Source organism: Capra hircus, chromosome 26, assembly GCF_001704415.2.
Source record: "Capra hircus breed San Clemente chromosome 26, ASM170441v1, whole genome shotgun sequence".
Classification (NCBI taxonomy): Eukaryota; Metazoa; Chordata; class Mammalia; order Artiodactyla; family Bovidae; genus Capra; species Capra hircus.
This window is the reverse complement of record NC_030833.1, coordinates 37,114,953-37,139,453: the sequence shown is the minus strand read 5'-3', so window position 1 is coordinate 37,139,453 and position 24,501 is coordinate 37,114,953. Positions and strand designations below refer to the sequence as shown.

Here is a 24,501-nt window from a genome sequence, read left to right as displayed (position 1 = left end):
CCTTTTTACCCTTGTCAGGCCCTTTTTCAGTTCTGAATGATGAAAAACAAGACACCATCTTTCTCTGCCTTCTCTTTTTTCATCATTTCTATCCTCATTCATTCATTCCTGTAGTAAAAAAGAACATAAATCAGGTTTGTTTTTTGCCTTTCTTAGTAGAAGGGCTAGTTCTTTTCAGTTTGGTAGACCAGGCCTAATAGAATCCATACATAATGGTTTGTTTGTTGTTTTGTTTTTCTGTTTTTGCGTGCCTGGATATGAACGCAGGCAACTGTTCTTTGTGTGGTTTGTGAAGAGACTGTGTGTATGTGTTATTGTTGTTTGAGTATTGCCAACTTCATTTTAAAGGAGCTTAATTTCAAGAGAATTCATTAATAGAGGCATTGTCGTAGTAATAAGAAAGAAAGTCTGGAAATGTGTAATGAGTATGTTACTGACATATTTAAAATTAAAAAATTCATCTACTGAATGGTGATTTTTTTTTTTTTTTTTTTTTTGCAGTGAGCTCCTTTTACTCTTTTGTGCAATATCCTGTAACACTGCTTGTGAGTTCAAGACTTGGATTGTATACTTGGCTCTGGCCTTTTGTAGGCATGTGCTGTTGAGCAAATCCTTTAGTTTCTCTGAGCCTCATTTCCTTCATCTGTGAGGCAGAGATAAAACCAGTTGCCCTGTCTGCTTCCCTAGGGTTCTTGGGATCAAATGCAATGATGTATGCAGAATTGCTTTGTGGATTGCAAAGCACCAGTACAAATGTAAAAGATTATTTTTATTTTTAATTTGGTTAATTTATATTCTGCTTTTGAGTGGACACAGAATTTCTCTTCTCAACTTCTCTCCATTTTTTCTTCTAAGCGAAATGACCAGCAGAAGTGGACTTTGTGGTCAGGATAAATAGTAGGGGTTAAGATCAGCCTTGTATCAGGATTACCATCTTTCTCTTTTCTTCCGCATTATTTCTCAATTACATTGATTTGGCACAGTGTCTTTTGAAAAATGCATTATAAAAATTAAATATGTATTAATATATTTATTTTTAAAATGCATAATTTTGGAATCCTTTCTTCCAGAGTTCACATGAAATTCATTTGCATCAGACTTTCATTTTTAATATTTTCTGCAGTTTGGTAAAGTTCTGTTTTTTACTTCAGGGTATACTTACATCTTTTCCAGAACCTCCAAAACTTAATTTTTTAAACACTAACTTTACTTGACATGTTTTTTCCCATAAAATGCTTATGTTATATAGTTCAGAGGTAGTTTTAAAAACTCAAATCTGTTAGAGGTTTTAGATTGTTTTTCATTCAGCAATTTTAGCATTATCCTCATATATAAGACGCTTAACATGAAAAAAATAATAAAAATTGTCTATTTGTAGAGTTTTCCAAATCTGGTGGAGAAGATAAGTGAAATAAATTTTTATTTATATTTGACTGATACTTAGTTTTTTTAAAATCTTAACTTATGATTCAGTGCTAATTTCCCATCAGTTTTCAATATAATGTATAAATTCTTACGTATTTACTACAAATTCCAACAGTGACTTTAAGGTGACCTTTAATTTCTGTGTGTTCTTTTAATATCTGAGTGCCTATGATGTATCAGGCACCATGTAATCTATAAAAATTTATCCTACGCTAGATTGTCCATACTTCCCCATAAGAATTTGGAGTTGCCAGAAAATTTTTATTGTGTTTATCGTTCTGTTATTTTTAAAATTAAACAGTTCAAGTATAATTGATTTCCAATATTGTGTTAAGTTTCAGGTATATAAGAAAGTAACTAGTTATATATATATATATTTCGCATTATTTTCCATTATATGTTATTATCAGATATTGAATATAGTTCTCTGTGTTATACAGTAAATCCTTGTTTCTCACCTGTTTTATATATAATAGTTTGTATCTTCAATTCCATGCTCCAAATCTATCTTTCTCCCCCTTCCTTTTCCCTTTTAGTAACCGTAAGTTTGTTTTCTATGTCTGTGACTTTATTTGTTTTGTAAATAGATTCATTTGTTTTTTTTTAGATTCCACATATAAGTGATATATACTATTTGTTTTTCTCTGTCTTCATTTAGTGTGATAACCTCTAGGTCCATCCATGTTGCTGGAAATGGCAGTATTTTATTCTTATGACTAATATTTCATTGTGTATGTTATATACACAACATCTTCTTAAACCAGTGGTCTGTTGATGGGTGCTTGGGTTGTTCCCATGTTTTGGCTAGTGTAAATAATGCTGCTGTGAACGTTGAGGTGCATATATCTTTTGAATTAGAGTTTTCTGTCTTCTCTGCCTGTATGCCCAGCAGTGGGAATGCTAGTAGCTCTATTTTCGTTCTTTTTTTTTTTTTTTCTATCTTCGTTCTTTAAGCAGTCTCTATAATGTTCTCCATCGTGGTTGCTCCCAATGTACGTTCCCATCAACAGTGTAAGGGGGTTCCCTTTCTTCCACACCCTCTCCAGCATTTATTGTTTGTAGACACTTTGATGACAGACATTCTGACTGGCGATATACTTCCTTGTGATTTTGATTTGCATTTCTCTAATAGTTAGCAGTGTTGAATATTTTTTTCATGTGCCTGTTGGCCATCTGTATTTCTTCTTTGGAGAAATACTTATTTAGTTCTTCTGCCAATATTTTGATTTTTTTTTTATATTGAGTTGTATATTTTGGATATTAGCCCCTTGTCGATTGCATCATTTGCAAATATTTTCTCCCATTTCATAGTTTGTCTTTTCATTTTGCTGATGGTCTCCTTTGCTGTGCAGAAGCTTTTAAGTTTGATTAGGTTCCATTTGTTTATATTTACTTTTATTTCTTTTGCCTTAAAAGGCTGATCCAAGAAAATATTGCTACATTTTAAATGTGAGAATATTTTCCCTAGGTTTTCTTCTAGGAGATTTATGGTAGCATGTCTTATAGTTAGGTTTTAAACCATTGTGAGTTTATTTTTATATGTGATGTGCGGGAGTGTTTGTTCTAATTTAATTGATTTACATGTGCCTATCCTGCTTTCCCAACACTATTCGCTAAAGAGACTGCTTTTTTTCCATTGTATATTCTTGCCTCCTTTATCATAGATTAATTGAGTGTAGGTGTGTGGGTTTATTTCTTGCCTCTCTATTCCTTTGTCTGTTTTTGTTCTTCTGTTTTTAACCATCATATTAAAGCAGTAGATAACAGGATAAAGTAGATTCAGAAAAGGAAGAAATATTATTTTTATTTTGATTTTATAGTAGTTAGTTGTTAATTGAGTGTGAGATTCATACCATATTTTGATGCAACAGTGAAAAGAAATATATTGAATTTCTAGAGATTACTTATAGGTGAAGAGTGCCCTCTAGTGAACCTTTTCTGTTTATTTAGATGCAGTTCTTTGCATCCTCACAGCATTTATGAACTGAGTATGGAAGTGGAAGACACCTTCAGTTCTCAAGGAATTTAGAAAATAAAAATGCAATAAGTTATTGGAGAATAAATTAGATATATTATACAAATAAATAAAAGTGTATTATAGACTGTATATAATAGCACTGGGAAAATTCTAGGTCATGGAAAGTGAAGTCGCTCCATTGTATCTGATTCTTTGCGACCCAATGGACCGTAACCTACCAGGCTCCTCTGTCCATGGAATTTTCCAGGCAAGAGTACTGGAGTGGGTTGCCTTTTCCTTCTCCAGGGGATCTTCCCAACCCAGGGATTGAACCCAGGTCTCCTGCATTGCAGGCAGACACTTTACTGTCTGAGCTACCAGGGAAGCAGTAGGTCATGGGGCACCAGGGAAGCAGTAGGTCATGGGGCACCAGGGAAGCAGTAGGTCATGGGGCACCAGGGAAGCAGTAGGTCATGGGACAGGTATTATTCAGTATTCATGAAAGTATGTCAGAGAAACTAGCTTGAGGTGAATTTTGAAGGAAGTTTAAGATTGAGGCATATTGTAGGGAGGAGCATCCTGGGTTGGAAAAAGAAGTTAAGGACAGTGCCAAAAAGGATTAGTGCCAAAAGGAAAAAAGAAATAGTGAAAAAAGGAATTATTCTAGAAAATATTTTAATTTAATTCTGTTTTAGATACTTTATACAGATGTCCAGATTGTTCTTGTACTTGAAAACTTTTGTAGAAGATTGAAGACAGATTCCTCTACAGTTGTGTCTTGGGGTCTTGCATGTGGCTGCAGTCAGATATTGGTTGCTGGTTGGGCCAAAATCAGCTGAGGCCCAGCTGGACTAGACAGCCATGCTGGGTCACTCATTCTCCTGGCGGTTGGGGGCTGTCATTTGGGAGTGCCCACATGTGGCCCCTTCAGCATGTCATTTTCAGGATTGTTAGATTTCTTACGTGATGGATAGTTTTCTCCAGAGTGTATGTGAAAGTTGCATGGCTTCTTTCTAGCTTCCGGAGTCACATATTATTACCTGAGTTATGTTCCATTGGTCGAAGTTATCATAAGCCTGTCCAAATTCAAAGGAAGGGGATATAGACCCTACCTCTCAATGGAAGATGTGTTAGAGAATTTTGGAACCCATGACATTTCCTTTCCTGCCCCCTTGAAGAGTTAGGCTCAGTGCAGATAAGTTTTAATGATTTAGGGAGCAGCTGTCCTCTGTATTAATGTCACCTGTGCGATGACTATTTTCTGCACTTAGTTTTCAGTTTCTATTGTACATGGTTGGTGTTTGATGAATATTGTTAGAATTCTCCTCTATCTTTATCCTGCTGTTAATGTCTTTTTAGCTGTTTCACTTCTTAATTCCACCTGGATTACAAAGAATCAGGGAAAGTTATGGGAAAGTTGTTATTCATGTTAGATATATTTGATGAAATGGTTGGAGAAATGTTGAGTGCTAACATTTGACATGGTACCTTATGTTGACTGTTTTCTTTCTTGCTGTGCTAAATTGCTAAGTAACTGTAGTATAAATTTTTTCCCCCAAGATAAGAATGGTACTTTGAGCAATGCTTTTTTGTATTTAAGATAGGGACATGGTGTCTTTGCTATTCGTTGTTTTTTTGAAAAAAGAATTCTAGATCATGTGACTTTATGTAGAAGAGGCTTTTCTCCTCAATGGCAGCTCACTTGCTGCTGTGTGGAGTCTTTCAGCTCACTGTTTTTTCTCTTATGGCTGTTACTGGAGTTTGGGGACGGTAAGTGCTTCTAAAGGCTGTTGAGGAGAGTTGCAGTGTTTCAGGTCCTCGTTTCTGACTCTGGCTGCAGGGTTTTCAAGTGGGTTATAAACTGGCATTGAAGAGACCGCTCTACTGAAGCATAAGAGTACATTTCCAATTTACATAGCCTAGCAGTACCAAAGCCATGCCCTTAGGGTAAGAGTGCCTCAGTGTAGCTTCTCCTAGTTTCCAGGATCCATACAGTGGGCCCAGAGAACTGCTGCTGAGACAGTCTCACTGGTGTTTAACTGCCCTTTTATACTCGGGGCTTACATACACCCCATTCTGAAAGAACTTACACTAGTAATTCATCATGTGCTTCTATAAAAGAAGTATTTTCGAGTCTTGGCCTGAAATTAATTGCCAGATGATTGGTGTGTTGCATGACCAATTGCTGAATTTACCAAATTTACTGATATACCAAAAACCTGTTTTTAAAACTAATTTTGAGATTGATAGCAAGTAACTTGTATTGGATAGGAAGTGGATAGGATGGTTTTAATAGCTTTTGAAAATTTCTGGTCAGTTTTTCTGTATTATGTTTACCATTGTCTTCATAGCAGCGTTTTTAGGAATGCTTAGTTTGTCCAAAGCTGATAATCATAAGGTGGTTAATTGTCATAAATATGTTTAATATTAGAAAAGTATATTTTATAGTTATTAATGGTAACCAAAGTTTCAGTACTAATCAGTTTGATTGGTACTTAGGACATGAAAAACAGTCAATATAAATATGAAATTGCTGAAAAAATATCATAAATAATCTCATTAATATGAAATACCAAATCTTGAATACTGATTACTAGAAATACAAAATTGACTCATATTTTAGAAATTAAGCTTGATATGCAATTTGAAACACTGGTACAAGAACAGAAAAATGCCTGTGGACTGGAAAAATATAGAATGGTCCAAAGGATGCAAAAGCAATTTTTTATTACTAGAGATTTTAATAAATCATTTCTCAGGAAACAAATAGATTTCCTTTACAGTTAGTGATAGAATCTTTTTTTCAGTGAAGATACAATGAGAGAAAAAGATACTGAGAACAGTATAAGGATATTTTTTTATGCTTTTTGACAAAAAATTCCTAATGTTACTAGTAGTAAGAAGAGTTCTTTTTAACACAGTAGCTTGTGAATGTTGTTTTTCTTTAGAAAGATGTTTTCCTAAAAAAATTGGAATATGATTAGTGAATTGGTAATATTAACAGAATGTAACATCTGTCCAAAAAAATCAAAGTAGCTTGAATGCCTCTGTTAGGACATTTGATTTGATGATAAAAATATTAATTTTCAAAGAGCTAGTCTTAACATTTAAATGACGTTTTCTTATATTTATTTTATTACCACTAGGTGGAGCCCTATACATGCAATTCAAGAAGGCATTTCAGAAGTATCATTTATTTACTTGTTTAAATTCTATAAATCTGATAAATCGGATGCTCAAATACTAAGAGATAGCTCATATTTCCACAGTTTGGTATAGGTTAGATATAATGAAGATGGAAAGTGTATACCAAAAAATTGTTTTTAGCTATGTTTTTAAAACATACATTTAAAAAAGACATATATAAGAATGGTTTTATGCATTCCTAGTTGCTAGTTAAAATATGTAAATAAAATCACAGTGTAGCATAGTCTATTTTTGTTTTTCTTCGCATAGTTTTAAAGTCATCTCTTTTAAATTGATTTCGTATCTGCATTTTTGTCTGATTAGCATTACATTTTGTTAGAAGTTAGATTTTATTGTGCTGAGCTTTTGAAAGTGATGACAAGACTCTTGTTACTGAAGTTATTATCTATATATGGAGCACTAAGTTGCAACCATAGTGGATGAGGGTAGTGGAAAATTTACTGACTTTCTAGTGTTCACTCTTTCTGGTTTTGTTATATCTGTATTTATTTATAGGAACTTGATTAGGTTTGCCAAGAGACAATATAAAATCCTGGGGACATTTTGAAAGAAGAAAAGCTTATTTTTATTAACATTGTATACTGCTTGAAAATTTAGAACAGCGGTATATCTAGCACACTAATTAGATGGATACAGCTGCTTAACCAGTTTAGGATTCAGAGAATGAATAATGCTGAATGGTATTTCCTTCTTGCCCTGCAAGTGAAAATTTCAAAGAATGATAACTATCATTCAAAGACATAAAAAGGAAAAAGAAAAATATATTTTTCAGAGTCCGTTCAGCTGAGGTCAGCCAAGTACCGGGCCCTCAGTTTTCTCTTCATACATTGTTCCTCCTTATTTCCTTGCGTTTGTAATTTAATACTGCCTAACAATTAGCTATGCCTCACTTCTCATCCCCTTTTTCTGTTCATCGGATGATTTTACCTGATGGGTGCAACAGTGCACATCAGGGATTCCCTACTGAGTCATTCTCAATTGTTGATCTTCAAAGGTGATCTGGTTAGTTTCTATGCTGCTAACTTCTCTGCATTCTCATGGTGCTTATCACCATTTCCAACTGGAGAGGCTGTCTAAAACAATGGTTAAGAGCACTGGGCTTTGGAGCCAGGTAGACCGAAGGTTAAATCTTGATCCCACTACTCTGTGATTTTGGACTTAAAATCTTAATCTTCCCAAACTACATTTGTAAATTGGGATGCTGACAGTATCTATAGCATCATTAAGCTGTAGTGAACACTAATGAGATAGTACATGTAAATCACTTAATAGTGAGTACATGGTCGTGTGTGCTGCTGCTGCTGCTGCTAAGTCGCTTCAGTCGTGTCTGACTCTGTGCGACCCCATAGACGGCAGCCCCCCAGGCTCTCCTGTCCCTGGGATTCTCTGGGCAAGAACACTGGAGTGGGTTGCCATTTCCTTCTCCAAAGCATGAAAGTGAAAAGTGAAAGTGAAGTCGCTCAGTCGTGTCCAACTCTTTGTGACCCCATGGACTGCAGCCCACCAGGCTCCTCCGTCCATGGCATTTTCCAGGCAAGAGTACTGGAGTATTTTTTTTGGCAGTCTTTACCGCCTTAAGCCAGAAGCAGCGGAATATGACTCCTCTGGTGGCTCAGACGGTAAAACGTCTGGCTACAGTGTGGGAGACCCAGGTTCAATCCCTGAGTAGGGAAGATCTCCTGGAGAAGGCAATGGCAACCCACTCCAGTACTCTTGCCTGGAAAATTCCATGGACGGAGGAGCCTGGTAGGCTGCAGTCCATGGATCGCAAAGAGTCGGACACGACTGAGCAACTTCACTTTCACTTAGTCCACTAAGTCTCTGAAGGGAATTGCTGCTGCTTCTCTCCATATCTGTCTCCCACACCTTCTTTCCAGATTATCTGTAATTAAGCATAGATTCCTTCAGAGAAAAGAGTGGTAATTCTTGCTGTGTGAAAATTCTTAAAGTAAAAATTGCTTTTCTTCGTTTTTCCAGCATTCTTATACATATCCACCCTTTCTCCCTTCTTGTCTCTATTCACTTAGCTATTTGTTATTGGCTTTATTAGCACATGTTTAGAGTAGTTCCCTGGTGGCTGAGACGGTAAAGCATCTGCCTGCAATGAGGGAGACCTGGGTTCAATCCCTGGGTTGGGAAGATCCCCTGGGGAAGGCAATGGCACCCCATTCCAGTACTCTTGCCTGGAGAATCCCATGGACGGAGGAGCCTGGTAGGCTACAACGCATGGGGTCCCAAAGAGTCAGACACGACTGAGCGGCTTCACTTCCACTTTTTACTTTCAGAGTAGTTATTTCTTACTTTTCATCATAGTGGGTAGAGAGTTAAATTAACTACATGTATTGATTAATGCCTTTGTGATTACTTATGTTTGGTTAGATCTGTGCTGCAACTATTAAATTGAGAAAGACAGAACTATGAAATTTCTAGTGTTCTTTTCAGGACCTGAGAATATCAAAGAGCTGAGAACTGTGATGAAGTTTGCATTCTGGCACTTGCTTGATCCCTCAATACTTTCTTTAAATGTAATGGATTTCTGTGATTTAGAACATTTCTTTATCTTGACTTCCCACTTCTGTGTACTCTGCTCAGAATGATCTCATTGATATGGATTGTGGTTGATACACGTGGTTGTATCAGCTTGGGGTGCAGTTTGTACTCAGGAGTAGATAGTTACCAAGGATCAGGAAAGATTAAGACTTATCAGTAGGCAGATTGAGACCTACTCTTCTCATTCACAATACTAATTCTTTAATGTTTTTTTAATTTCCTGTATTGGGACTTACAGTTCTGTTTTAACAGCAGAAGGCGTGGAATGTGAATAGTGCACCCATTTCGGGCTTTGGTTTTTTGTTAATGGAGAATAGGTGTTACATATTTCCTGATACTATTTTTCAACATTCTAATAACATCAATAGGAAAAAAAGTGTTCACCTGCTATAATAATTATACTGCTATTAAATATATTAACATATATGCTGTAATACATGTATTATACCCATTGTTGTTGTTTGGTCGCTCAGTCCTATCAGTCCTGTAGGACTGTTTGCGACCCCATGGAGTGTGGCACTCAAGGCTTCTCTGTCCTTCACTCGTGGAGCTTGCTCAAACTCATGTCCATTGAGTCGTGATGCCATCCAGCCATCTTGTCCTCTGTCGACCCCTTCTCCTCCCAGCATCAGGGTCTTTTCTAATGAGTCTGCTCCTCTCGTCAGGTGGCCAGAGTATTGGAGCTTCGGGTTCAGCATACCCGTATATATCCATATATATGTATATAAATATCATATATCAGCATATGTACCCATTTATGTGTGTGTGTGTGTGTGTATAAATAGATGCCATAATAGACGCACAGGTAGTGACCTGAATTACTATAAAATGAGGATAGTTTTGTTTTTAAAACTCTGGAGATTAAATTGGAAAGATACACTAAAGGGTGCATTTAAAGAACTTTCTAAAATAACCCTGTTTCTCCCGTTTCTGTGTATATATTATCATCGTTGTTTCAGAGGTAAGGGTGTCGCCTTCGCCCTCACAGGCTTCGCTTTGGCCGGCACTGTGGCAGGGCAGTCCTGGACGGCCTCTTGCTGGCTTTTTGCTTCACTGCTACAGCAGTGATAGGGGGAAAAAAGAGCCAGTTTTTTCTGTATTTTCTGTTTATTAGCTGATATTTTGAGTCAGATAAATATCAAGCTTTTATTAAAATATGTAAAAAATAAACTTAGAAAAGCTTATATATATATAACTTAAAGAAATGTAACACATGTTCACAATTACGAAATAAAAATTTGTTTATAGCATACCAAGGTCAGTTGGAGGCTTCTCAGGTGGCTCCAGTGGTAAAGAACTCACCTGCCAATGCAGGAGACGTAAGAGACTTGGGTTCGGATTTGATTTCTGGGTGGAGAAGATCCCCTGGAGGAGGGCACAGCAGCCCCCTCCAGTATTCTTGCCTGGAGAATCCCATGGACAGAGGAGCCTGGTGAGCTACAGTCCATAGGGCTGCAAAGAGCTGGACAATGCTGAAGCAACTTAGCATTCATGCAGGTCAGCTAATGCGAGTTTTTCTTTGGGGTAATGTTGTTAGTTTAATTAAGAGTTCTTGTTAGCTATGTGTATTCATTGTAGGAAAAGCATGAGTTGGGAGTGACATTGAGCAAGTCATTTAGTATTTCTGGGCCTCATTTGTGAAAAGGAGGCAATGATATTTTCTGTGGTATGGTGTAAGAAACAAATGAAACATTAGTCGTAAAAATTACAAAAGCCCCTATACAGTTGCCAGGTGTTACTGGTAGTCAGCCCCTACAGCATGGATAATTGAATGTTAGGTATTTGATCTTTGCTATCCATACTTAATTGTTTGGCAGATTGTTCACTTATTTAACAAGGATTTGTTTGACTCCTATGTGCATTCTGTGATAGTAGCCAGTGTATTTTGAGTACTTGCTATGTGTCAGTTATTGTGCTAAGAATTTTTCATATGTTTGCTAATTTAATCCTTATAGCTCTGATGTAGCTACTTTTTTAATCCCTGTTTTATTTCTGAGAGAATTTGGATTCAGAGAGTTTGTGTGGCTTATCTGAGGTTGAACAGCTACTAAGTGATGTTTTTAATTCCATCTATCCATTCGTCCATCTGTCTATCTATCAGTTCTTTTATTCAGCATCTGCTACATTAGGACTCTATTCTAAGGCTGGTTGTACAGCAGGGAACAAAACAGACAAAAACTGTCTGCCTTCCTGCAGCTTACATTCCAGTGAGCAAAAATAGAAACTAGAAGTGTGAAGTAGAGAGTATATTAAATAGTGGTAAGAGTGATGCAGTAACAAAGTGAATTCCTTTATTTTAGAAAAAAAATAAAGCAGGAAAGGGAATAGTGTGTGTGTATTTATAATGTGGATATTGTGGCCAGAAAGGGCTTCATCAAGGAGACCAGAAAACCTGAGGGAGGCAGCCATGTGTGAGAAATGTGATCAGAAGAGGAAACAGCGTGTGCAGAGGATAGGACAGGAGTGTGCTTGGTGCGTTTCAGGAACCACAAGGAGGCCAGTGCTGTTGGCATGGAGTAAGTATTAGGAAATGAGGTCACTGTGATAACATGGGGCAGGATTACATAGGGCTTTATAGGCTGTTGTAAGAAAAAGGGTTTTGAGCAGAAGAAACATAGGGGGTTTGACTTTATTTTTAGTGGGATTATTTTGTCTACTTTGTTGAGTACAGACTGAAGGGAAATGAGGGTAGAATCAAGGAGACCGATTAGGAAGCTGTCCAGAATAATCTAGGGAGCACACATTGATGGCTTAGTCCAGGGTGATACCAGTGGGGAGGCAGTGAGATGTGGTTGGATTGTTTTAGTGGGGAGTCGAGAGAATAGTCAAGAGTGATTTCAAGGTTTTTTGCCTCAACAGCTAGAAGAATGGAGTTTACTAAGATGAGAGAAGGCCATGGGAGGACCAGGGTTTGGGAAAGAAGATAGGAATTCATTTTGGCCGTACTTGAGATGCTTATCATACATCCAGTTGTAGAGATGCATGAGTATGAAGGTCAAAGGAGAGGTCAGGACCAGAAATACAAACTTGGGAGGTGTCAGTGTTTATATAGTGTTTGGGCTTCCCTGATAGCTCAGTTGGTAAAGAATACGCCTGCAGTGCAGGAGACCCTGATTCGATTCTTGGGTTGGGAAGAGCCCCTGGAGAAGGGGTAGGCCACCCACTCCAGTATTCTTGGGCTTCCCTTGTGGCTCAGCTGGTAAAGAATCCGCCTGCAATCCGGGAGACCTGGGTTCAATCCCTGGGTTGGGAAGATGCTCTGGAGAAGGGAAAGGCTACCCAGTCCAGTATTCTGGCCTAGAGAATTTTATGGAATAGTCCATGGGGTCACAAAGAGTCAGACAGGACTGAGCGACTTTCACTTTCACTTTCTGTATTTATAGACTTTGAAGCTCCAAGCCTAGAAGAGATTTAGACTGGTATAGGTAGAAAAGAGAAGACATCCAAGGTCAGAGCCTAGTTCTAGCTCAGTTCTTCACTTGGCATGGAAATAATTGCGAAAGACCTGCTGGAGAAAATGGGACTTGAACTGAACCTCGACAGTGGGCAACAGATCGGGGGGCACATTTTTGGAAGGTCCCCAAGATTGCTTTCAGGTTCATTAATTTTCTAGGAGGACTCACAGAATTTAGCAAAGCTGTTACACTCATGGTTACTATTTCCTATGACAAAAGGATATAGATTAACATTAACAACAAGCAAAAGCAGGTCAGGCGGGGTCTAGGAGAGTTCCAGCGGGGAGCTTCCAGTTGTCTTTTCCTCTGGGAGTCATATGAACAGCACTTATTTCCCCCAGTGATGATGCATGTTAACACATATGGAGTATTATTAACCAGAGAAGCTCTCCCAAGCCATGGTGTCCAGGGTTTTTCCTGGGGGTTGATTCCATAGACAGGGCTGACTGCTTGAGTTGCTGACCTTAGTCTTCAGCGCCTCCAGAACTGATTCCATGTGGCCCCTTGCCCCCATTAACTGTAAATCACATTGTAAGTCATATTGTTGTTGTTCAATTGCTAAACCATTTCCGACTCTTTGCAACCCCATGGACTATAGCATGCCAGCCTCCTCTGTCCTCTACTGTCTCCTGGAGTTTGCTCAAATTCATGTCCATTGTTTGGTGATACTATCTAATCTTCTCATCCTCTGCCACCACCTTCTCCTTTTGCCTTCAATCTTTCCCAGCACTTTGACCATTTTGCATTGTCCAAGTAAACAGAGGCATCTATCAGGCAGGACATTCTGAAGGCTAAACTGCCCAGGAGTTGGGAGCAAGACCCAAATGTTTCTTTGGGCAAGGTTAATCCTTTTCTGCATAGTGAATGGGGCAGTTCCTTGGTGTCGAGACCGCAGGACCTGAGATGCAGTAGGAGTGTAAATACAGTGTTTAGAGAACATTGTGGTGACTGCAGTGTGGCCTTGTACTCAAGAGTATGGACTCTGGAGACTTCCCTGGTGGTCCAGTGGTTAAAACACCATACTTCCATGGCAGGGGACACCAGTTCGATCCCTGGTTGGAGAGCTAAGATCCCACAAGTCATGTGAAAGTCGCTTAGTCGTGTCTGACTTTTTGCGACCCCATGGATAGTCCATGAAATTCTTCAGGTTAGAGTACTGAAGTGGGTAGTCTTTCCCTTCTCCAGGGTTATCTTTCCAACCCAGGGATTGAACCCAGGTCTCCTGCATTGCAGGAGGATATTTTACCAGCTGAGCCACAAGGAAAGCCCAGAGATACTGGAGTGGGTAGCCTATCCCTTCTCCAGGGGCCTTTCCCAACCCAGGAATCAAACAGAGGTCCCCTGCATTGCAGGCAGATTCTTTACCAACTGAGCTATCAGGGAAACCAACAAGTCATGAGGCATGGCCAAAAAATAGGAAAAAAAAAAAAAAGAATATGAACTCTGGAGCCACATTACCAGGATTCAGATCCCATGTTCATGTTCATTCCACAACTAGCAACTAGCTCTCACTTGCTAGTTGTGGAATTTATGACAGTTTGCATAATCTGTAACTTATCTGTAAGGTAGGGTAATAACATTTTCTATGTTATAGCCTTGTAGTGAGGATTAAACAGTTGATATATAAAGCACTCAGAATATGTCCTGACACATAGTAAATGCTGTAGAAATCAGAAGTTTGTTTATTCATTCCTTAATCATTCAGTTAGTGATTCTTTTTTGAGCACTAGTGTGTTGAAGGCTCATCTCTTAAGTCTCAGACCTTTAATTCCAGATACTTAGTGATATATCTAGAACACTTGTGGCTCTTTAAATACTAACATGTTCAAAAGGAATTAAGTATTTTTCACCCAAACTGTTTCTACTGATGTTATTACTAACAACCTAGTTTGTTTGTTCAGGGATTTTATTTTAAAATATCAGCTCTTGTAGAGATTGAGCTTAATAAAGAAGAAATTTTGGTGAACTGGGAAGTTAATGATAGCTTTCTTTTTGTGTCTGTACAGGTCTGTGTATGATGACCAACCAAATGCACACAAGAAGTTTATGGAAAAGTTAGATGCTTGTATCCGTAATCATGACAAGGAAATTGAAAAGATGTGTAATTTTCATCATCAGGGTTTTGTAGATGCTATAACAGAACTCCTTAAAGTAAGGACTGATGCAGAGAAACTTAAGGTAAGAAATATGTTAAAATTCTATTTACCTTTGCTTTCAAATCACTTATAAATTTATAGTGCATATTTACAAATTGTTATTACATGTACTGTTTTTGAGAAGTGGATTAGTGGATTAGTACATATTTGGGAATGCTTTATTAATTCAGTTGTCATGTTGATGACAGGAGTTATCTCTCTCTCTCTTTTTTTTGGTAATGCATTGACTTAACAGGATTTCTTTCCTTCCAAGAAATGAACTAAAAAAATTCGCACAGTGAAAGACCTCATTTGGAGTTTGAGAGTTCTCAAGTGACAATGAGTACAATTTTTTGATAAAAAAACTATTTTCTGAAAACTTGTAAAAACTTATGATAAGTGATTGTGTTTTCAAAATTATTTAATAATAGTGAAACTTTTTTTTCTTTGCTTAATAGCAGTGTATAATCTTCTTAAAGCAAGTTGGTCTACATTTTCTGCCACACGGCTAAAACATTATTTATGAAATAAGACCTGGATTTGTTCTGTCAGAATATAAAGTATTTAGTTATAAGAGTTGTCCTATTTATCATTCTTTACATTTGGAGAGCTTAGCAGACAGAACGACCCTGGTTCACCAAAGGTTATGATTAGAAAACTATTATATAAAGGATATTCAGATAACAAGAGACCAAATACGGCATCAATGAGGTCACTGAGCATCATTGTTCAGAAATTAATGAGATTTTTAATAAACCAGAATGTGCTTCCTTACTATGATGACCTAATGAGTCACTTAATATGTGGGAAAATTTGAGGTTGAGCTTTGCCTGCACCTGCAGCATTAAAATGTTGCTGTGGATTGAGATTTCCGTGTTTGATGTTAATCAACCACCCAGTGTTTGCATTCAGCAAAGTATGAATGTTTAATTACCATAAAATGCAATCACCATTTCCTACAGACAATGAATGGCACATAGACCTCATTGAAGTTATCAAAAAGGGACCACTGGTCAATTGGGTCAGTGATTTGAATTGTTTGACAGACTTAGAGAAGCAAGTAAAGTTCAAAAATCTAGATTAAATTTGAGAAGTTTGCCACAGAATCTGTTAAAAAGAACTGTCATAAGTAATTGAAGTTAACAAAAGCCCTTTTCAATCAAAAGTTCAAGTTCAAGCTGTAGAGTTAATTTGAATTTGCATTTCTTTGTTCTAAGTTTCTCATGAAGCATGATCTGATTACAAGGGTGAGCAGTTACATCAGGGCAGTTTTATGCATATTTGTCTAACTAAGGTGAAATTATTTTTAAGGTGCAAGTTACTGATACCAACCGAAGATTTCAAGATGCTGGAAAGGAGGTGAGAAAATGATTTATTCTTTTGTATATTCAATATGTGGATGCAATTTAGCTGTTCATTTTAAATACGGACATTTCTTTTCTTTAAGGTGATAGTCCAAACAGAAGATATTATTCGATGTAGAATTCAGCAGAGGAATATAACAACTGTAGTAGAAAAATTACAGTTATGCCTTCCAGGTGAGTTAAACATCTGTAATGTAATATTCAGCTTGGTGAAACTGTAATTTAATGGTGTTTAATCATTATTCATTATAGGAATTGTAGATTACATGGTGATTGTTCCCCCAATGCCCATGGTTTTCTTTCCTATCTGCTTTATTCCCTGCATTTTCATCTTATTCTGTATTATAAGGCCCCTATTTGATGATCTATCACATCAGTCTCCCAGAACAGCCTCTACCTTTCTGTTCCCTTTCAGCCTAGTTTGCCCTTTGTCCCTCCCCAACCCCTCCTTTCCCCCCACCAGAATACTTTCCCATGGAGAGTGTCTTTTGATTCCATTTTCTTTCATTTTCCTAATTTGCCTACTTTCTTAAACCTCTAGTTTTCCATTGTTTTCTTTTTGTCACTTAAGCAGTTGGTCTTTGCTCGCAATTTCATTTCACTATTAAGATAACATACAGAAGTGCCAGATATTCTCCCTTTTTCAGTCTTGCCTTTCCTTCTATGTTTTGGGAAGACTGACTTATTAGGTTTCTGAGTTTTCTGGTCTCTGTTAGGACTCATATATTACTGGGACATTGCGAATAAATTCTGAATAAACTAGCCAGTATTTTCTTTACCTGCATACACCCTGTTCAAAAAAAGGAAACAGGTATATGACTTCTTTTTCTTAATATAGTAAGCTAAATCCATCTCAGTGTCCTGTTTTTTAACTTTTTTTTGTAAGGAAGGAACCTGAACCTCCATATCCAGGGAGATAGAATAAGGTGCTTTGTATAATATTCACATAAGGTAAATTTAGCTTAGACTACAAGTTACATAATCTGTTAGCATATTGTATTAGCTAAAGAAAAATTATTTGCTGACTTGTAAGAATAAAGTTTCTTTTTTTTATTGTCACTGAAGTTCTGCTCATCTTAGTTTCTGATGGATGAGGGATATGTGCACATTAACTTTGAGTAAATAAAATACCTACTTATTGTATTAGATTTTAGGGTTGGAAACTTAGTTCCTTATAATAATGCTTAATAATACCTCTTTGCCACCATCACATACACTGAAATAGTCATGAACACAGCCGCTAAAGTTTGAATGGTTTGTCCTTGAACTGTAAGAAGTAAGCCTAAAAAAATTGGATTCTCATGGAGTGAGGAAGAGTAAATTCAGCTTATTCAACCCTAATGAGCTGTTTGAAATAGAGAAATAAAGGGAAGTAGAAGTTAAGAGTTTTTTACTGCTACTGTCTTTGCTCTCAAGGCTGAACAGGAAATCTGAGTTCATGTAAACATTGTGTTCTTGATAGCCACATCCAGAACCACCTCTTTCCCTCCATCCATCCTTCTATCTAATCATTCACTCATATATACTTTTCTGTGTCAGGCATTATGGTAGATATTAGAAATATAAAATTGAAAATGATGTAGTCCCAGCTCTGAAGGATCCTACCATCTAATGTGAATAAAGACAAATAAGCCGTTACTGTATAATTGCCTAACTTCCTCCTTAGATTGAGAGGGGTATGAGAGGATATAAGAAGTCACAGGGTAAACAATGAATGTTCCTGGTGTTGTAGTTAGTTATTTTGGGGAAAGTATTCTTTTTATGTGAAAACAGTATGGAAATAATATAAGGTAGATGTGAAATTTACATGAATTGTTGAGATGAAACAGGAGACTTCAAAGCAAGTTTATAGTTGTAGCAGCAGTTTTAGGCTCTTTCCTAGGTTATGTGTTCACTCTAATGCTTCGGATGGAAAACGTGAGATATATTGCATTGCAATAAAGGGACTTTGATAGAGATATACATGGGGTCTGCAGAATTAGGGCTGGTTCATTATAGCCACCACTGCAGTTTTTATGGTTTTTCAGACAATTAAACAATATCTTTTGTGAACTTGAAACCCCCTAGGGAGTAGCCATAAGAGTGTAAAAAATCTGGAAAAAAATGTGTCTATCTCTTTTGTCTACGAAAATGTGAGCTAGCTTAATGATCTGAGAGTAATTCACCTGCTTTATACCTCGAAATTCTACTGCGGATGAGTGGTACTCTACATAGTTGCATTGAAACCTTTTTGGTGGCAGTGTGTCTTCTTGCTAAAGCTTATAACTATTTTATTGAATAATTACATTTCTGAGCCTTTGATGGAAATGATAAACAAAGATACTTTGTTATGTTTCTTTATACCTTTATTATAATTTACTCTGTGCTGTAAACTTTTGAGATTTTTCTTTCTCTGAATTTGGTGTAAAATTTTGTTTCATGAGCTATAGCAGTTACCTTATTTATTTAGTATATTGAATCAAAATCAGTTAATCTTACTGTTGCTCAACTTTCTCCCTCAAGTAACAAAGACCACACTTCTCCTTCCACCGCAGCAAGAAATATTAGTAAGTTTTTGATTAGGATAATTGTTACTAGGTTGATGTCTCAGTTTTAGGTGTCAGCCTATGCAAGTGTTGTCAGTTTGATATAATGTATAAATTTATGTAATAGAGTGTTCAATATATGCAGAAATTAAAATGCTTTCATTTACTTGAAGTATAAAATTTTATTTGAAAATATAAGCCTAAATCAAAGTACAGAGAAAATTATTGAGTTTACAATATGCTCTTCCCTGCTTTATTTTCATCTTTCAAATTTTTTTAATTTGGAAAGCTAAAATAAGTTTTCTTTTTTAAATTCAGTGCTGGAAATGTACAGTAAGCTAAAAGAACAGATGAGTACAAAAAGGTGAGTTTCTTTCCTGTTTTTAATAAGAGGTTTTTTCCTATTACTGAAAGCATAAATAAAATTACTGTAAATTATAGTGAATCGTCTGAAGTTTTGCTTTCTATATTTAACTGTTCTTTGTTAATGCGATTTACCAATCAGGGTGTTTCAATACAGCAATCCTTAGCCATTTATTTTTGGATCCTTGCCCTTACATATCAAAGATTGATAATATTGATGAAAGACAAATAGCTGAACAAGAATGAAAAAATACTGATTAACTTAACATGTTAATGTTGCATACAAAGGCTGAGTGTGTATTTTGTGAAAGCAAAGTGTGGGTAGTTACATGTTGACAGTCTGGACTGTGTAGTTCATGTTCTATTTTATAATACACATGAATACATGACAGATGAAAGATAATTTAAAGTAGTTTATGGATCGCCATAGGAGCATTAGATATAATTATGTTTAAAATGTTTTAAAGATGAACAGTTTTAAATTGTGTAGAAAAATCAGAATCAGACATGCTTGAAACAGAGAAATAATAACTTCTTCTTGTTTATTAATAGCTACTTAATTATCACAGCACATTATATGCAAATATATACTCAAGAGATTTGTATATGTACTGCTTTGAGTAATGCTTTGCATTGAATTTTATTGGACTTCATCAATTGGTACTAATTAGTAGAATGTTTTATTCCTTCCTAATACATGACCCACAAACTATTCTGAAAGGGTCTTTTATTTTATGTATATATTATTAATATAGTGTATATTATCTATCAAAGTTGTACATCCTCCTATTTTAAATATTAGTTAATAGTTCTGTGTGTTTGTTGCAAAAAAACAAAGACCAGACATCACCTTCCCTTCTTGCCATTCACTAGTCCTTCTTCCTAGGGTCAAAAACTTTTCCCTTTTTTAAGAAATTATTTTGGTGTTTACATTTATGTCTTTAAAAACTAAATTTACTGTTGCTTCACTATTTTCAAGGTTGGGGCATTATGTATTTCCTCAGATATTTCATAATCTAATACTTATATGTAAATTTCCCCAGTTGTCCCCCAGATGTCTTTTATATATTTTTTGTCCCTATAATCTAGAACAGCCTTCCCACTTTGCTTTGTTTTTCATGAAAGAGTTCAGATCAGTTTTAGACCAGGGCATTTTGGATTTGTTTATTTTCTCGTGTTTAGATTCAGATTAAATGTTTTCGGTAAGAGTACAACATAAATGATATTGTGTAGGACAACAGAAGTCATGTGCTGTCAGATTATCTGTAGATTATCCTAAATTTGATCATTGGCTTAAGGGGATGGCTTAAGAAAAGGTATGTTTTTCTCTTCGCAGCTAATAAGTAGATGTCGTGATTCCCTGGTGAGTGCTCATATTTAGTGCATGGTGTGTGAGTGCTCAGGCATGTCCAACTCTGTGCGACCCTATAGACTGTAGCCCGCCAGGCTCCTTTGTCCATGGGATTTTCTAGGCAAGAATACTTGAGTGGGTTGCCATTTCCTCCTCTGTGGGATCTTTCTGACCCAGGGATTGAACCTGCAACTCCTGAGTCTTCTGCATTGCAGGCAGATTCTTTACAGCTGAGCCTCGTGCAGTGGACATAAAAAATGGATTGGAACCCTGGGTATATGGGTAGGACTGGTTTATTGTGAGTTTCACTGTTAGGTTATCCAAGTGGGCCCTTTTAGTTGGGGAGTTTGTGATGCTAGAATCTGGAGTCATTTCTTCTGGGGCTGGTTAGATTTTTTAGAGGAGAATTCTCCTGTCTCCTCTCTGGAGGGTAAAGAGCTGACTTCTGATATTCTGGGTTGTGAGTTGGAGAAGAGGGCATCTACTATATATGGGCTCAACTAATCCTTTTCCCAGGTGGCTCAGTGGTAGAGAATCTGTCTGCAATGCAAGAGACCCAGGTTCAATCCCTGGGTCAAGATGATCCGCTGGAGAAGGAAATGGTGACCTGCTCTCGAATTCTTGCCTGGGGAATCCAGTGGACAGAGGAACCTGGTGGGCTACAGTATATGAGGTTACAAAAGAGTCGGACAAGACTTAAGAGACTAAGCAGCAACATATTATTGCCCTCAACCTTGAGTAGTATCCCCCATTTTAGAAATTATGTGGTTTGGTCTGTTTAGCATTTTGCCAAGATGGAAAAAGGCAGTTGTTTAGATGCTTGTCAGGAAGAAAATCCAGGGTCTGCTTCTTGAACACATTTTAACCAGTATTCCTTACTTTAGGCCTCTTTCGGGGTTTTTGTAAGGGCTATTCCTTACAATAGCCCTCCTATTGGACACTTCTGCATCCATAAATAGTGAAATTCCTGTCACTTCCTATACTTTTTGGAGTTTTTGTAGAATAAATTAGGTTATTCTTGGTTTTCCCCTATTGAGTTAGAATTCATTTTCTCAGGTCTGCTGAGATTTTTTTTAACCACTTGTTTATCAACTTTCCAGATTCTAAAATTTCATTGTACTCTTTTCATTTTCTCTTCATCTGTGTGGGTTTATGCTTTTTAAAAAATCCCTTCATTATCTTTTTATTGGTGTTTCAAAAAGGAGTAAAGTGGAAAACATGTATTCAGTCTGCCATGTCACTAGATATTTAGTCCCTACTTCTCTTATTTTGGGCTTATGGTGCCCTGCCATATGTTTTTGTAAGTACAGGTGTCCACATGGGATAATGAAACACTGGGTAGAGGCAGATGTTATTCCTACTGATCAACTGGAGGTTGCAAATTAAGTGACCTACAGAATCAAGCTAGCACACAGTTGTATTTGGTTTGACAAAAATTGTTTTTTATTAGTTACTGTCACTTCACATTTGTTTAAAAAATATCTGGATTTATATTTGGATGACTCCCAAATTGAATCTCAAATCTTAAGCTTTAGTGTAATAACTCTGATTCTTTTTTTTAAGCTTTTTATTTTATATTGGGGTATTAGTCCAGTTCACTTGAGTCGCTCAGTCATGTCCAACTCTTTGCGACCCCATGGACTGCAGCATGCCAGGCTTCCCTGTCCATCATCAACTCCCAGAGTTTGTTCAAACTCATGTCCTTCAAATTGGTGATGCCATCCAGCAGTCTCATCCTCTGTCGTCCCCTTCTCCTCCTACCTTCAGTCTTTCACAGCATCAGGGTCTTTTCTAATGAGTCATTCTTCGCATCAGATGGCCAAAGTGTTGAAACTTCAGCTTCAGTATCAGCCCTTCCAATGAATATTCAGGATTGATTTTCTTTAGGATTGAATGGTTTGGTCTTCTTGCAGTCCATGGTACTCTCAAGAGTCTTCTCCAGTACCACAGTTCAAAAGCATCAGTTCTTTGGCACTCAGCTTTCTTCATGGTCCAACTTTCACATCCATACATGACTACTGGAAAAACCATAGCTTTGCCTAGATGGACCTTTGTTGGTAATGTCTCTGCTTTTTAATATGCTGTCTAGGTTGGTCATAGCTTTTCTTCCAAGGAGCAAGCGTCTTTTAATTTCATGGCTGCAGTCACCATCTGCAATGATTTTGGAGCCCAAGAAAATAAAGTCTGTCACTGTTTCCGTTGTTTCCCTATCTATTTGCCATATTGGAATACAGCCGATTAACAGTGTTGTGGTAGTTTCAGCAAAGGGTCTTAGCCATATGTACACATATATCCATTCTCCCCCAAACTCCCCTGCCATCCATCCTGCCTTATAATGTTGTGCAGAGTTCCCTGTATATAGTAGGACCTTGTTGGTTATCCATTTTAAATATAGCAGTGTATACGTGTCAATCCCAAACTCCCTAACTATCCCTTACCCCCACCCTTCTCCCCTGGCAACTGTAAGTTTGTTATCTAAGTCTGTGGATAATCTGTTCTGTTTTGTAAATAAGTTCATTTGTATCATTTCTTTTTAGATTCCACATATAAGGGATGTCCTACAATATTTCTCTTCTCTGTCTGACATACTTCACTCAGTGTGACACATTCTAGGTTCCTCCATGTTGCTGCAAATGGCATTATTTCCTTCTTTTTAATAGCTGAGTAATATTCCATTTTATATATGTGCCACTCTTTCTTTATCCATTCCTCTGTTGATGAGAATTTAGGTTGCTTTCACATCTTGGCTATTGTGAATAGTGCCACTGTGAACGCTGGGGTGCAGGTATCTTTTCAAGTTATGGTTTTCTCTGGATATATCCCCAGGAGTGGGATTGCAGGATCATATGGTAGCTCTAGTTTTAGTTTTTAAAGGAGCCTCTGTATTGTTCTCCATAGTGTCTATACCAGTTTACAAACCCACCAACAATGTAGGAAGGTTCCCTTTTATCCACACCCTCTACAGCATTTATTGTTTGTAGAATTGTTGATGATGGTCATTCTGACAGTGTGAGGTGATACCTCTAATTTCCTTAAATGTATTTTACTTTAAGTCTGTACTGTGTACTTTTTTGATGGTAGGAGATATGGATGAGAGAGATATCATGAAATCATATATCAAATAATTTAAAAATTTGGAACTATTACCGTATATACTTAATGTATGTATATGATATGATTTAATATGATATGTATATTATGACTATGATAATGCTTGTGATATTGTAGATTTAGACGAAATGAAGTAAAGAATTGTTTGTTAGTCCTGCAACCTTTTCATATGGTTTATAGTTTGTCATTAGTATATAGAAGTAAATGTTAATTTTATTTACCTTAGCTATAACAATATCCTTTTTGATGGAAGTGATGGAGTGATTATTTACTCTTACTTGTAAAATAAATATAATAAGAACCTTACAGAGTGTTCTTTTTAACTTCTCACAGGTATTATTCAGCTCTAAAAACTATGGAACAATTAGAGAATGTGTATTTTCCCCGGGTTAGTCAGTACCGGTTTTGTCAGCTAATGATAGAAAATCTTCCTAAGCTCCGTGAAGATATTAAAGAAATCTCCATGTCTGATCTCAAAGACTTTTTGGAAAGCATTCGAAAACATTCTGACAAAATAGGTGAAACAGCAATGAAACAGGTGAGAATACAGAGGAGAATTTTGTTTATTTACTGAAATATAATTGATTTACAATGTTGTATCAATCTCTGCTGTACAACAAAGTAACTCAGTTATGGAGATACGTACATTTTTTAAAAGGAAAATTTTAATTTAAGGGTATTTAATAATCTAGGTAATAGAATATATCCAAAGTTTACTTTTTTTTTTTTTTACTTACATAAAATGCTTGTTTCAATTTTATCCTTTACTTTGTTTAGTTGCTAAGTCGTATACAAGCCTCTTATGACCCCATGGACTATAGCCCACCAGGCTCCTCTGTCATGTCCAACTGTTTGCACCCCATGGACTGTAGCCTACCAAGGCTCTTCTGTCCATGGGATTTTCCAGGCAAGAATGCTGGAGTGGGTTGCCATTTCCGTCTCCAGGGGATCTTCCCGACCCAGGGATCAAATCTGGGCTTCCCGTATTATAGGCAGACACTTTTGCTATCTGAGCCACCAGAGTTTGGAAGCAATGTTCTAAATAAATGATTTTTTAC

At 36.9% G+C, this 24,501-nt stretch overlaps 1 protein-coding gene across 2 annotated transcripts in view; it reads left to right on the top strand.

Annotated features, from left to right (window-relative positions):
* The window catches only part of EXOC6 (exocyst complex component 6), a 174,737-nt gene that overhangs the window by 23,190 nt on the left and 127,046 nt on the right, over positions 1-24,501 (top strand). For both annotated transcript variants that reach the window (XM_018041543.1, XM_018041544.1), the window contains exons 2-6: positions 14,601-14,772; positions 16,041-16,088; positions 16,177-16,267; positions 18,937-18,982; positions 23,777-23,981. In XM_018041543.1, the coding sequence (XP_017897032.1) occupies positions 14,601-14,772; positions 16,041-16,088; positions 16,177-16,267; positions 18,937-18,982; positions 23,777-23,981 (562 nt within the window). The remainder of the gene's footprint in view (positions 1-14,600; positions 14,773-16,040; positions 16,089-16,176; positions 16,268-18,936; positions 18,983-23,776; positions 23,982-24,501) is intronic.